The sequence below is a fragment of the Echinops telfairi genome, unplaced genomic scaffold (genome assembly GCF_000313985.2).
Source record: "Echinops telfairi isolate 266 unplaced genomic scaffold, ASM31398v2 ScPeMD7_7469;HRSCAF=8507_1, whole genome shotgun sequence".
Taxonomy (NCBI): Eukaryota; Metazoa; Chordata; class Mammalia; order Afrosoricida; family Tenrecidae; genus Echinops; species Echinops telfairi.
The window spans coordinates 18,532,666-18,545,785 of NW_022111373.1; the positions used below are offsets into that span (position 1 = coordinate 18,532,666).

At 36.4% G+C, this 13,120-nt stretch overlaps 1 protein-coding gene across 1 annotated transcript in view; it reads right to left on the reverse strand.

Annotated features, from left to right (window-relative positions):
* CSNK1G3 (casein kinase 1 gamma 3) overlaps positions 1-13,120 on the reverse strand; it is a 108,511-nt gene that overhangs the window by 72,214 nt on the left and 23,177 nt on the right. Inside the window, exon 3 of the mRNA XM_045285052.1 lies at positions 11,508-11,577. Coding sequence (XP_045140987.1) covers positions 11,508-11,577 — 70 coding nt within the window. The remainder of the gene's footprint in view (positions 1-11,507; positions 11,578-13,120) is intronic.

Sequence of the window (13,120 nt, forward strand, 5' to 3'; positions counted from 1 at the left end):
GTGGAAACAGTAGGACAAAGGCCGAAAAAACCACACAGCATACTGGAGAATATGCTGATCCAGTGTAGATGAAGCACAGAGTGGAGAAAGCTAGGGTGATACCAGACGGTGGGAACCTCATATGTCAAAAAATGCCCTAGACCAGTGGTTCTCAGCCTTCCTAATGCCACGACCCTGTAATACAGTTCCTCCTCTTGTGGGGAGCCCCCAACCATAAACTTACTTTTGCTGCTACTTCATAAACTTTAATTTTGCTACTGTTAGGAATTGGGCAACCCCAGTGAAAGGGTCATTCGACCCCCAAAGGGATTGCAACCCACAGGTTGAGGACCACTGCCGTACACAGAAGGAAAGGCGCTCCTGAATGTTTGGAGAAGGGTTATAAAGTTATGAAAGGACTTATGCTGTAATACAATTACTCTAAGCAATAATGCATACTGTGGATTAAAGTCAGAAATGGGGAAAAAAGGTTACAAAGCTGCAACAGCACAGAGGTAATTAGGGCTTATATTAACAGAGTAGTTATAAAAAAGTCTAGAAATAAAAAGTATGCAAAGTATCTACCAATGTCTGTGGACTGAAAATACAAATTAATATTCCTATTAAGAAGACAGTGGTAACAGCAAGATACAATATTTTCTCTCAGACAGTATTTGTAAATTTGCTCTATACACTTATATTTGGAGTGGGAGTAGTAATATACAAAATGAAAACAGGAAACACGTAACCTAAGGAATTCATTTTTTAAAACTCCTAATTATAACCCCAAACAAGAATATTAAAGTGTCCACACAAAACTTCTTACAAAAGGCTCTACAGAATTTATTTTTTTTCAGTTTATAAACCAGCCTCATAAAACCTGTAGAGTAATAAAAATATTTCACTTTTATGTGTGTGGTTTTATTTTGCTTTTAAATCTGGGTTGCTGCCAGTATTAAAAACTAAAACCAGCAAGAAGAAAATTCCAATTGGTAGCCTTTCCGCAACCTTCAATATCAAAAGATAACTTGAATGATGGGTACGGAGAAGGAACCACAATAACCTGACAGCTTAATGAATTACCATGAAGTCACTTGATTACATCAATGGATAATCAAAATTAAAATGGAGGTAAATGTATGTACTACTTTTTAAATATTTACTCATTTAATTCAATTATAACTTATGATGGCTTCTAAAAGTCATCTCTCTCAGACTTAGAAGAGAAACATTTTGACACCTTTGAAATAAGTTATTCATGGATATTTTTAGTTAACCAGTACTAAGAATAGCACAAATTGTCAAATTCCAAAGATTAGTACCAAAATGCACGTGATTCTCTTTAATACCTTCTATAGTCAGTGACAAGCATGAGTTCAAAACTACAATTTAAAAAAAAAAAAACCTCACTTATTTAAAATCACAAACCCAGAAGAAATTAAATTATTTTCCCAGATAGAATGTGATAATCTACTATACAATATGCATCTCAAAAATGTTGCTTCAACCATGCAGAGATGATAATGAGAGCATGTGCTGAGTGAGACAGGCCTCTGAGAACAGACCAGAATAAGAATACAGCTCCATGACCCCAATTCTACCCTACACATCTGGCCAGATCAGAGCATGTACACTGATATAGACAATAGCTCAAACGCAGGGAATCCAGGACAGATAAACTCCTAGGACCAATAATGAAAGTAGCGATACCAGGAGGGGAAGAGGAAGGTGAGGGAGAAAGGGGAAACCGATCACAATAGTCTACATATAACCCCCTCACGGGGGGGATGCACAACAGAAAGTGAGTGAAGGGAGATAGCAGCCAGTATAAGACATGAAAATTTTTTAAAATAAATTATCAAGGATTCATGAGGTGGGAGGGCGGGCAAAGTGAGTTGATACCAAGGGCTCAAGTAGAAACAAAATGTTTGAAAATGAAGATGGCGACCTATGTACAAATGTGCTTGACACAACAGTTGGATGTATGGATTGTGACAAGAGCTGTAAGAGCCCCCAATAAAAAAATTTTTAAAAAAATACAGATCCAGCTCTGACATTAATTAATGTTAGTATAATTTATTATTTATATCTCTTATAGCAGTCATAATTATATGTGTACATATAAAATGACTTGGTTTTCTGCAACTATAATGCATGAGGTTTCCACCAAAACATTTTCAAAGTTTCTTAAACTGTTAAGTACTATCTTAACAGTACTAAAACGTGTGTGTGTGTGTGTGTGTGTGTGTTTTAGGAGCCCTAGTGGCATAGGTGTTTTAGGAGCCCTAGTGGCATAGTAGTTACAATTTAGGCTGTGATCCACAAGGTCAGCAGTTCAATACAACCAGTCGCTCTGTGATAAAGACAAGCTTTCTGCTCCTGTTCCAGTCTCAGAAACTCACAGGGGCAGCTCTAACCTGCCCTACAGGATCACTCTGAGTTGGCATCGACTTGATAGCACTGAGCTTGTTTGAGTTTTACATACATTATGCCTAAAGCAATTTCATCTATATCTCAAAGGATAGAGTGACTCCATCGGATAAAACAATTGTCTGTGCATACGCAGAAGAAATCACTATACACAAACTTAAAACACAAACACAAACAAATACACACCTAAAACGTTTCATGAGGTTGTATTATGTGAGCATAACCGAAAATGGGAACCCAAATCCACTGTCACCGAGTCAGTTCCAACTCGGAGTAACTCTGTAAGACACAGCAACACCGTGCCTCTGGGAACCCAGGGCTTTCACTCTTCAGAGGAACAGACAGTCTCAGCATCCTGTCTGGGGGACTGGGGTTCTAACCACTGACACAATCTACCACCTGCAGCCTAGTGGCAGATTTGTTCTTGGGGGGCCTCAGGGTGCTGCTGGTTTGACTGGCCGGAAGATCATTGTGGACACTCACAGGGGCTGGGGAGCTCATGGAAGAGGCGCCTTTTCAGGAAAGGATTATACCAAGGGGGGACCGCTCAGCTGCTTATGCTGCCCGTTGGGTGGTTAAATCCCTCGTTAAAGGAGGTCTGTGCAGACGGGTTCTTGCGCAGGTCTCTTATGCTATTGGGGTTTCTCGCCCATTGTGGATTTCCATTATCCATTATGGCACCTCTCAGAAGAGTGAGAGAGGGCTAGTAGATATAGTGAAGAAGAATTTTGACCTCCGCCCTAGAGTCATTGTCAGAGATCTGCATCTGAAGAAGCCGATTTATCAGAGGACTGCAGCCTATGGCCACTTGGCAGAGAAGGCTTCCCCTGGAAAGCCTTTTTTATTAAAAAGTGTTAGCCTTTCCCCCAAGACTTGTTGGCGTGGGCTACAGAGAAGCCTCCAAGCTCTGAGGGAAATGCCCCCCTTCCTACGTCTTTCCTGTCCTCCTTCAGCCCCTCATCACTTGCTGTCCCCTGTGATCAGTAATGTGAATTGTAGCTATGGTGGGGCCTGGCTCTCTGTCCCTGGTGTGTGTTCACCCTGACAATACATTAATTAAGCACTGGTTAAAAAAAAGAAGCTCAATGCCTAACCCATTCTGCCACAAGAGCAAGCAGTCATTAATGATCAGATAATGATTTCTCGGTGATATCTTTTAACTATTCATATCACAAAATAAATCTATCCTGTGGAAAACATATCACATAACATGATATGCATTTCCTAAATATTCACATTATATCGAAGTAATTTTATTAATCAAATAAATTCACTTCCCTTCATATAGAAACAGCTAATATGTTGTATTTTACTACCACTTACACTGTTACAGAAGTTGAATTTCCTAAACACACACTTGAATGTACTAAGACTGTTAAGTTTACAAAAACCAAGGTATCTACATTACCAAAGAGAACTCAGGAAAACAGTGCCATTTAGAATAACCACACAAAAAAACCTGTGAATACTTAAGATTAAATCTAACCAGAGACACCAAAGGCCTACACAATAACAACAAAATTATGAAACATTGTTATAAGAAATCAAAACTGACCCACATAAATGAAACAAATATCATGCTCATGGACAGTACTATATAACATTGTGAAAATGTCAATACATGAATCAATCATCACATAGAATGCAATCCTGATCAAGATTCCATTATCATTCTTTAAAGAATGATAGTTTAAAGAAACTAATAATCAACTGTATATGGAAAGAAAAAGAGTGCCATTAGGCAAATTGCTCCTTAATGAAATAAAAAGGGAACCTCACTCCTGAATCTCAAAGCTAGTTATATAATCAAAGCAGTGAAAATGCCCTGGAATTGGTAGTGATTGACATAAAAGACCAACAGAACAGAATTGGAGACCCATAGTTAAAGATATACATACGGATAGCTGTACTTTGAGAAAGGACAGAAAACTATTAAATGAGGATGACTCTCTTTAAAAAATATTGCTGGCAAAACCGGATATCCATTTCCAGAAAAATGAAACAGGGTATCTCTAATTATACACCAAAATTTACTCAAGATGGATCAATAATCTACATGTAAAAATTAGAATTATGCAGGTCAAAGAAAAAATATAAGCAAACATAGTATAAACATAGTCAAAAGTCCACAAACATCAGAAGACAAACAACAGACATCCTAAAAAAGACTTCGACAAGAAAGTAAAAAAACCATTGTTCTGAAAGAAGTATAGCAAGAACGCTCTTTAGATGTCCGGAAAAATTTGTCTCACATACTTTGGGCATGCAATCAGAATGACCAATCATTGTAAAGGAGAGGGTCAATGAAAAAGATGAAGCTCAATGAAATGGGCTGACACAGTGGTTACAATAATGGCCTGAAACGCAGTAACTATCCGAGTTTGGTGAAAGTCTATGCAGCGTTTCCTTATACAGCGACACTAAAAGGCAGAACTGACTAAATGGCAAGAAACAACAACATAGATAATTGTATGCCCCAAAATTTATAAATCCACAATATAAATCTAATGGAAGATCTCTGAAAACACAAGTTACCTAAACTGGTATAGGGAATAAAAAAATCTACTAAATACATTGAATCCGTAATTTAAAAGCTTCTCTCCAAGAAATTCTAGACCTAGCTGTCTTCACTACTGAATCCTATTCAATGTATTAAAAAACAAAGACAAAAAACACCAACTCTATAAAACACCTTCTTGATCAAAAATAGAGGAAGATGGGCAGCTCATTTTAGGAAGCCAGTATTGCACTGATACCAAAATAAGTTAAAGTTAGTACAAAGAAAGAAAACTAAAGACCAATTTGGCTCAGTATGGATGAAAGCATCCTTTTACAAAATACTAATAAATTAATTCCAGAAATATACACAAAGTACCAAGGGGGAATTTGTCCAAGAATAAAAGGTTAGTTTAATATTTTAGAACCAATCAATGTAACTCATCGCACACGATCACTAATCATCTTAAGGCAGATAAACCATTTAACAAAACTGCAAGCAAAAAAGTATCAGGGTACCTGCCCTAAGACATCATCACAGGTCAGGTAGGCGCCATTGTACAGTGATACTAAGTCAAGATTATAGTAAAGTCATAAAGAGCATGAGAGATAGAGAGATTGAAATAATGGAGTCGGACACATTTCATGGTAGCATGCTCACCTCAGGCTCACTTGGTGGTCCATGTGGAGAGAAGGGAAGGGAAGGAGGACAAGGGGAAAGGGAACAGGGGAGCAAGGACAGGAGAAGGGAGGGGGAGCCAAGAGAGTCTTTATTGTTAACCCAGGCCTATATAACTTTGGGAGGAAGTGCAAGCCCACTAATTACAGGTAGACATATGTTACAGGAAGGGATTGCACTACATGTTATACGGCAACGAGAGCGGGGGCAATCTAGGGACATACACGCAATAAGGAAGAGGAGGGATTGGGGGTATACATGTGACAAAATGGGCGGATCCTGGGATGGCAGACTAACTTTGGATGTTACTGAGCAGGTTTGATCTGTTCCCTGGCACCATTATCAGCAGGGTGTGAACTCCACCTACAGGAACCAAGCTAATGGTCACAAGCCTTTTGGGAGTAGTCTATTGTCCTTAGCAGGGAGTGGAGCCTACCATAGTCTGGTGACTGACTGCCTCCAGGGAGATGTCTCTGTGCATCTGACCTCCCCCCATATGCTAGCAAAAAGCCCCTAATGTTTGGCATGTCTTTGGAGGAGACAAAGCTGGGGGAAAGTCTCTTTATAATCCCACAAGCAAGTCAGGAATGGATGGTATGGTGCTCATTCTAATAAGGTGCATTTGGTAAAATCTCACAGATGGATGGCATCATGCAATGGCAAATCACTGAATACCTTCCACCTGTGACTAGGAGCAAGACGCTCCTACTCTCACTTCTGTTTAACAGTGCAATGAAGCAAGAAAGAGAAGTAAATGCCATTTCTAAAACGAATTAAGAAATGTTACTTCAGGAAAAACTAACAATCTGTTACCAATGTTAAATTCAAGTGGCCAGATGAAAAGGAGAATTCTGCAAATTCTCTATCTGCCACCGTGACTTTCACAACATTCCAAGACTTAGAAACTCTGGCAAGATTGGCATGATATTAACCAAGATGATTTCATTTTATATAATGAAATGCGTCAAATATTTCAAGTAAATGCAAATGATTCAATATTTTCTGGATGTTAATAAACATCTCAGAATCATGAATTTGTAAGATGCTAGAACAGAAAAGGCTTTTTACCAGGCAGTTTGCTTTTTCAAGTTTGGGGACATCTTTGTTTTGTTTTATTGGTTGTTGGGTTGTTGTTGTTTTTTCTTTTTGTAGTATTAAGTGAAATTTTAAATGATATTTTAATTTTAAATGCACAATTCTATTTGATGTCTGAACTAATTCATTTAGTAAGTTATTTGTACAAGTTAAGCCTAGAGTTAAAACAATTAATGTGTTTTATAATGATTTGTAAAGGACTATTTATAGCTAATATGGTTTTGTTTTCAATGAATTAAGAGAGATTAAATATATCTTTGTAAATTATTTTATGCCCTAGCTTAATTGGTCTACCAAGACATCACAAATGCAGTAGTATACATGAATTTTGTAAGTACAGAAATTTTATTAGACAGTCCCTTGCTTTTTGTAAACGCTGTAAATATTTCATAAATTAACAAAGGGTTACTCCATAAAAAGGGGGAAAAGCTAATACTAATAGCTTAAAGGATTTTGTGGAATTTCAGGAAAGATTTTTCATGGCAATGATGACTAAGACCTATTGTAATAATATATTAACGAAAGCATTAAAAAAAAGAAAAAGGCTTTTTGATATGATTTTCAATTCTACATTATACTAAGCTTTAAGTTTTAGTATAATATCAAAAGAATATTCCGAATTCAAAAGTTGATTAGGCAAGGTTGACATGGTAGGAGTTAAAACCTTACTATAAATTGTTAGAATTTTGAAAAAATACTGCCCAAGTCTTTACCAGAGTAATCAGAAACATGCATAATATTATGGTCAAGCTACAGTGTGCATCTGAGAGGTTCTCAGGCTAGATTTATTAAATAAATGGCACCCCATCAATCCTGAAACATGCAATACATTCTTGAGCCATCTTTGCAGATAAGTGTGACACATTTTTACTACTTACTACTTATAATTCTCAACTAGTTTTGTTTGCCTTACTATAGCAAATATGCATTACTTTTAAAATAAAATAACTTTAACAAATTATTAAATTTACAAATGAATATAAAGATATTAAAAACAAAATCCAGGCAACTATTGAAGATTAACAAAAGATGAATTATACTGCTTCATATTTTTCAAACTTTTCCATAAAACATACCCTATATGTTTACAATGGGTAGACAAAAAGCACAATTTAAAATCCTTCTGGGATCACAAAGAAACACTTGAATTGAAGAAAGGTAGATTCATTGGTTATTAGATTTATTTACTTATTCCACCTAACAGTTACAATTGAGGAGGGCTTGTGGTACAGAAGGTGCCCTGGTGGCAGAGTGGTTACACTTTGGTTATGAGCCATAAGGTCAGCAGTTCAAAACCACCAGCTGCTCCTTGAAAAGAAGACAGGGCTTTCTACTCCCGTTACAGTCTTGGAAACTCTGGAGAGAAGTTCTGCCCTGGTCTACACACTCACTGTGAGTTGGCATCAACTTGATGGCTGAGTTTTGGGGTGGCAGAGTGGGTTAAATATTGGGCTGTTAACTGGAAAATCAACTGTAAGGGTCCCCCCATTGCTTTGTGTGAAGTAGTCTGCTTCTATAAAGTTTACAACCTCTGAACACCTAGTGAGCAATTCTACTCTGGCCTAGAGAGTCTCTGTGCGTCAAAATCAACCCAACAACACTGGATTTGGATTCCGTTTTTGTTTTTTGTTTAATAATTATAATTGAACAACTACTTCTCAAACTAGTGCTCAAAGTTATATAGCCTTATCTATACTGTTATTAACATTAACTTCATTGTGAAGCTCCTATTAACAAAGAATAGTTTTAAGGCCCAGATTTACTCTGCCGCCCTTTGCTTGAGCACTTTGAATCTGAAAATTCTCTACACTTGTCTTTCCATTCAACTTGTCACCTTTTGTTTGCCCCAACTTTCAAGTTCCTTCTCTTCAAACTATCTGCAATAAGCATGACTCAAATTTTATAATATTCAAACTGAAATTCTCACAGGTAAGGAACAAAAAAAAAGTATATAAGTAATCAGCTTATGCTACACTTTAATATAGGGAGCTCACTGTTTGAAGGAGAATTACTATATACCTAACATGAAACATCCTTCAAATAGCACAGTGAGAAAGATCAAGATAGTTTTACACAAAGTGTGACTCATTAGATATTTGATGATTAAAAAGAGGTGGTCTAACTGTAAATGATGTTTTGATATCCACGTTACTTTATGAGTTAATGGACACCGTAACTTATTTGCTATAAGTATTTCAACAAATTTCATGTTACTGAAGTATGCAATCAAAAGTTATTTTTTTTAAACAGAAGAAGGTTAAGCAAACACTATATAAAGACCAAACTAGAATTTCCTTTCCCTGAACAAGTCTGGGCAGTTTTCTAACACTAAACCAACACAGTCAATTGTTAAGAGTCAGGAAAAGCTGCAACTATCAAATTCTGTGGGTCTATTGGGGAGGGGGGGCACCCTAAGCAAAACAAAATCACCAAAGCACCTTAAGTACTGTAAGGCAAAGCCACAAGGAAGGGTGTTTTTTGTTTGTTTTTTCTCTTGAGGGGTAGGGGGATAGGGAGGAGAGATGAAGGAATTTAAAAAAAGGCAAGACAGAAGAGCGAGGTTCGGAGACAATTCTAAAATGTAAGTCAATGACAGCATTATATTACTAGCTGTGTCTACTGATCAAAGTATGCTGCTGTTTTTCAGTACAATTCAACTCACAGGCAAAGGCAAGTTTTTGCATGTATTTGTCCTTAAACCCAAAAATTTACAAGTACAAACTTAAATTATCTGCCTCCATCCTGACTCTAAGTTCTAACTATTTTGAAATTATTTTTTATTAAGACTATTATAAAAAGATTTGCATCATGAATTTGTTCCAAAAAAAACAAACAAAAGTTAGTTCTGATAATGACTAAAATACCACATTTTCAGAAATGTTCATTAGCATTTCTAATTTTTAAGACAAGTCTTGTATTCTTACAGAAAATTTAAGATTAAGTAAAATACAAAATTCACATATTATTTGAAAACACAATCCCACCCCACTCACTTTTGCAAAATGAATGTCACTAAACACTTCATTTTCTATTTCAGTAGTCCTTTTAGGTTGCTTTTAGCTCATTAAACTGCACACAGCAAGAAAGTTTAACACTCCGAAAGACTCGTTAGTAGTTTGTGCTAGAATCTTCCTTTGAAGACCTTAAAGTACTTCAGGTCCTTAAAGGTATGCATTACTGAAGCTTATATCATTAAGATATATATTATCTTAATTTTTCCACCATTTTTCAGTCCAGAATGGTTCAAAGTAACAAATTACCACAGGCAATTTTGCTAGAAGTCTGAGGACTGTCTGTATAAGATATAAATGTGCACTATAAAAAAGTTTATAATGATAAGTGCATTAATACAAAATTCAAACTTATTGACTACTCATTTAGAAGTTATATTCTTAGGGAGCGAAGTACAAAACCAAATACATATTAAAAAATCAACAGACTCACTGACTAGAATGCAAATGTCTGCTTATAAGAAAAACATGAAAAGATTATTTTTTTCAAATCTGCAAAAACAAAATACCTCTTACTCTCAAACTCACTGCTATAGAGTGGATTCAGACTCAGTGATACGACAGGAGAGCAGACCGGCCTGTGTGAGGCTCAGAGACTGTAACTGCCTACAGAAGCAGAAAGCCACATCTGTGCCCTTCAGAGAGGCTAGTTTCAACCTACTGACCTTGAGATTCGGAGCACAATCCATAACCCACTATACTACCAGAGCTCCTTCTAAAATATCTCTACTCGGTAAGAATCTGTACAAATGAAATCAATACAGGCTAAACCCAAAAACCATTGGGATCACTGCCATTGGGATAACCCCGACTGGACAAGTTGCCTGAGAATGGACATCTTTAGATGACAAAAAGTTCATCTTTCTCCCATAGAGTGCTGGTGAGTTTGAACCGCAGACAGAATAGTCAGAAGCAAAAAGTTTAGAGCTATAAAAAGTTTGAATATAAAGGAAATAAAAACATACAACAGAATATGTTTCCATTAGCTTTTCCCAATTAGCACAAAACATCCCCTTTCACTTAGATTTAAAGTTTAATGGAAAAACGCATTATCCTCTTAGAACTACAGTAGCAGATTATCACAACATTGGTGGCTTGAAAGAAAAGCTATATATTCTCTCATAAATTCTCGAAGTCAAAAGTCGAAAATAACTCTCACTGGGTCCAATATCAAGTCTCCGTCTGGAGACTAAGGGAAAATATGTTCGGGGCCTTTTCCAGCATCCTGTGCCTACTAGCATCATTCCTTAGTTGATGGCTGCATCTCTCCGCTCTCTGCCTCCAAGATTATATTGTCTTTTCCTTTCTGTGTGCCGAGTATCTCCTTCTGGCTCTTATAAAGAAAGATACTTGCAGTTGAATTTTGAACCTACTTGAATCATTTAGCATAATCTCTGTATATTAACATATTTTACTTAACCATATCCACAAAGTCTTTGCCATAAATTACCTTTTACGGGTTCCAGGGATTTTGATACAGACAGCTTCTTGTTTGGGGAGGGTGTGGAGGGTATTTTCAGGCAACCACAGTCTGAAAAACCATTTCAATACCTATAATATTGCCAAAAAGGCTAAAATATGGTATCTTATCACCTTGATCTTTCAAATATCTCTTCTTGCATTAGCACTGACATAAATAAGATGCTCCAAAATATTATATTTAAAGTAAAAGATGAAAATATCTAATACCCAAAGCCCTAAAAAGTGTTTCTTCTTAACATATTAACAGGTCAAAAGTAGTATTTCTTGAAGCTAAAGAGGTCTTATCATGACAATCTATTTTATTCCAAATTTTAAAAGTAAATATAAGATCTCACCACCAGATCCTAATTGCTTGTAGAATCTGTATTCCAAATGTAGCTGTGGTGCTCTGGATTTCATAGGTTCCTAGTTTAAATAAAAAAGAAAATATTTAAATTATTGAAAAACCACACAGACCTGATTTCAAATGTTATTAAAAACCTTAGTGTCAAATTTCTAGGCTATACTATTACACTTGGCATCTTTGTCTAAGGTAGAGCTATATAAAAATCATTTTCACTTTTAAGAGAAAATAAGCTGATGCCATAAACACACACGCAGGTAAGTGGCTCCTCTGTCTCTGCCGCAATGGCGTCAACAGGAGTCGCTGCAAGCACTCATGACCTGCATGTGGCAGTCCTTATCCCCTTAGGCCACACCCAGAAATTCTCTCCTCAACTGCGCATTTCTGATGTAAAGCTCCAAATCAAGGCAGAGGAAAGTAGCAAAGCTATGGGCGATACGAAACCTTTCAAAGTAGTAACAATGCCTTTAATTATTTTTAAATTAAGGTATATTTTACATATAATAAAAAAACGTTTTTTAAGTGTTAGGTTCCCCAGTTTTGTTAGCTGCATATATTCCTGTAACCACCTACAGAACATTCCATCATCGCTTCTTCAGAGGTAACTTTACCTTAGGATTAGTTTAGCCTATTTTTGAGTTTCATATTAATGATATTATACAGTTATGTATGTTTTACATATATGCATCTGGCTTTTTTTATTGAACATCCATGCATGCTGTTACCCTAGTTTATTACTATTATTTCACTGAATTATATTCATTCACTCATTCACATTACAATTGAATATAAACAGTTATTTGTTTTCTTATTGGAAGTATGTGGATTTCTAAGCTATTGTGATTATAAACAAAGTAGCTAAAAATAATCTTGTCCACGTCTTATTGTGAGCATGATCATTCCTATTGGGTAAAGACCTAGGTGTGAGGAACTGTGAAGCAGTACAGTTCTTAAGGAACGGTCAATTTTCCAAAGTGGTTGTGTAGTTCTGCCTTCCCAACAAGTTTCAATTGCTCCATATCCTCATGTCTTCAATGGAGTGGTATTCCAATTAAAAGTCAACATTCATAATTCAACTTCTTATGAATTAATGTTGGAAATTTCCTCAGTGTGGCATTACTCATTTTGAAAAGAGAGCATTATAGAAATGCATAGAGATTCAAATTTAAGAATAAAAAGGAATGCTATTAGAATGTTTTAGCTTATTTATGAAGCATAAACAATTCCCAATGTTGGGATAGCTGCTTACTTTTTTTCCCCCAGAGACTACTTAACTGCATCTAGAGAACCGTTCAGTTAGAAAATCACAGAAACTATCACCCACTGGAGTGGCAGGGAAGGAAGTTTCAAAGAAACAGCTGGTTTGGGTTGCCTCTGACTATAGATAAAGATTAAAAAAAAAAACAAAAATTATCTATCTGTAGCTACATTTCCTGTTCCTACGATCTAGCAAAACTGAACAATCAGATCCAAAATAGTACATATACAAAGAAATGGGTGGGTGTGGGAGACCTGGTTGGGCAGGATCAAGGGGAACATAACAAAGAGGAAGTGCTGAAATCCTGGTGGGGACTGAGCATGATAGTGGGACAGGAGGAGAATCAA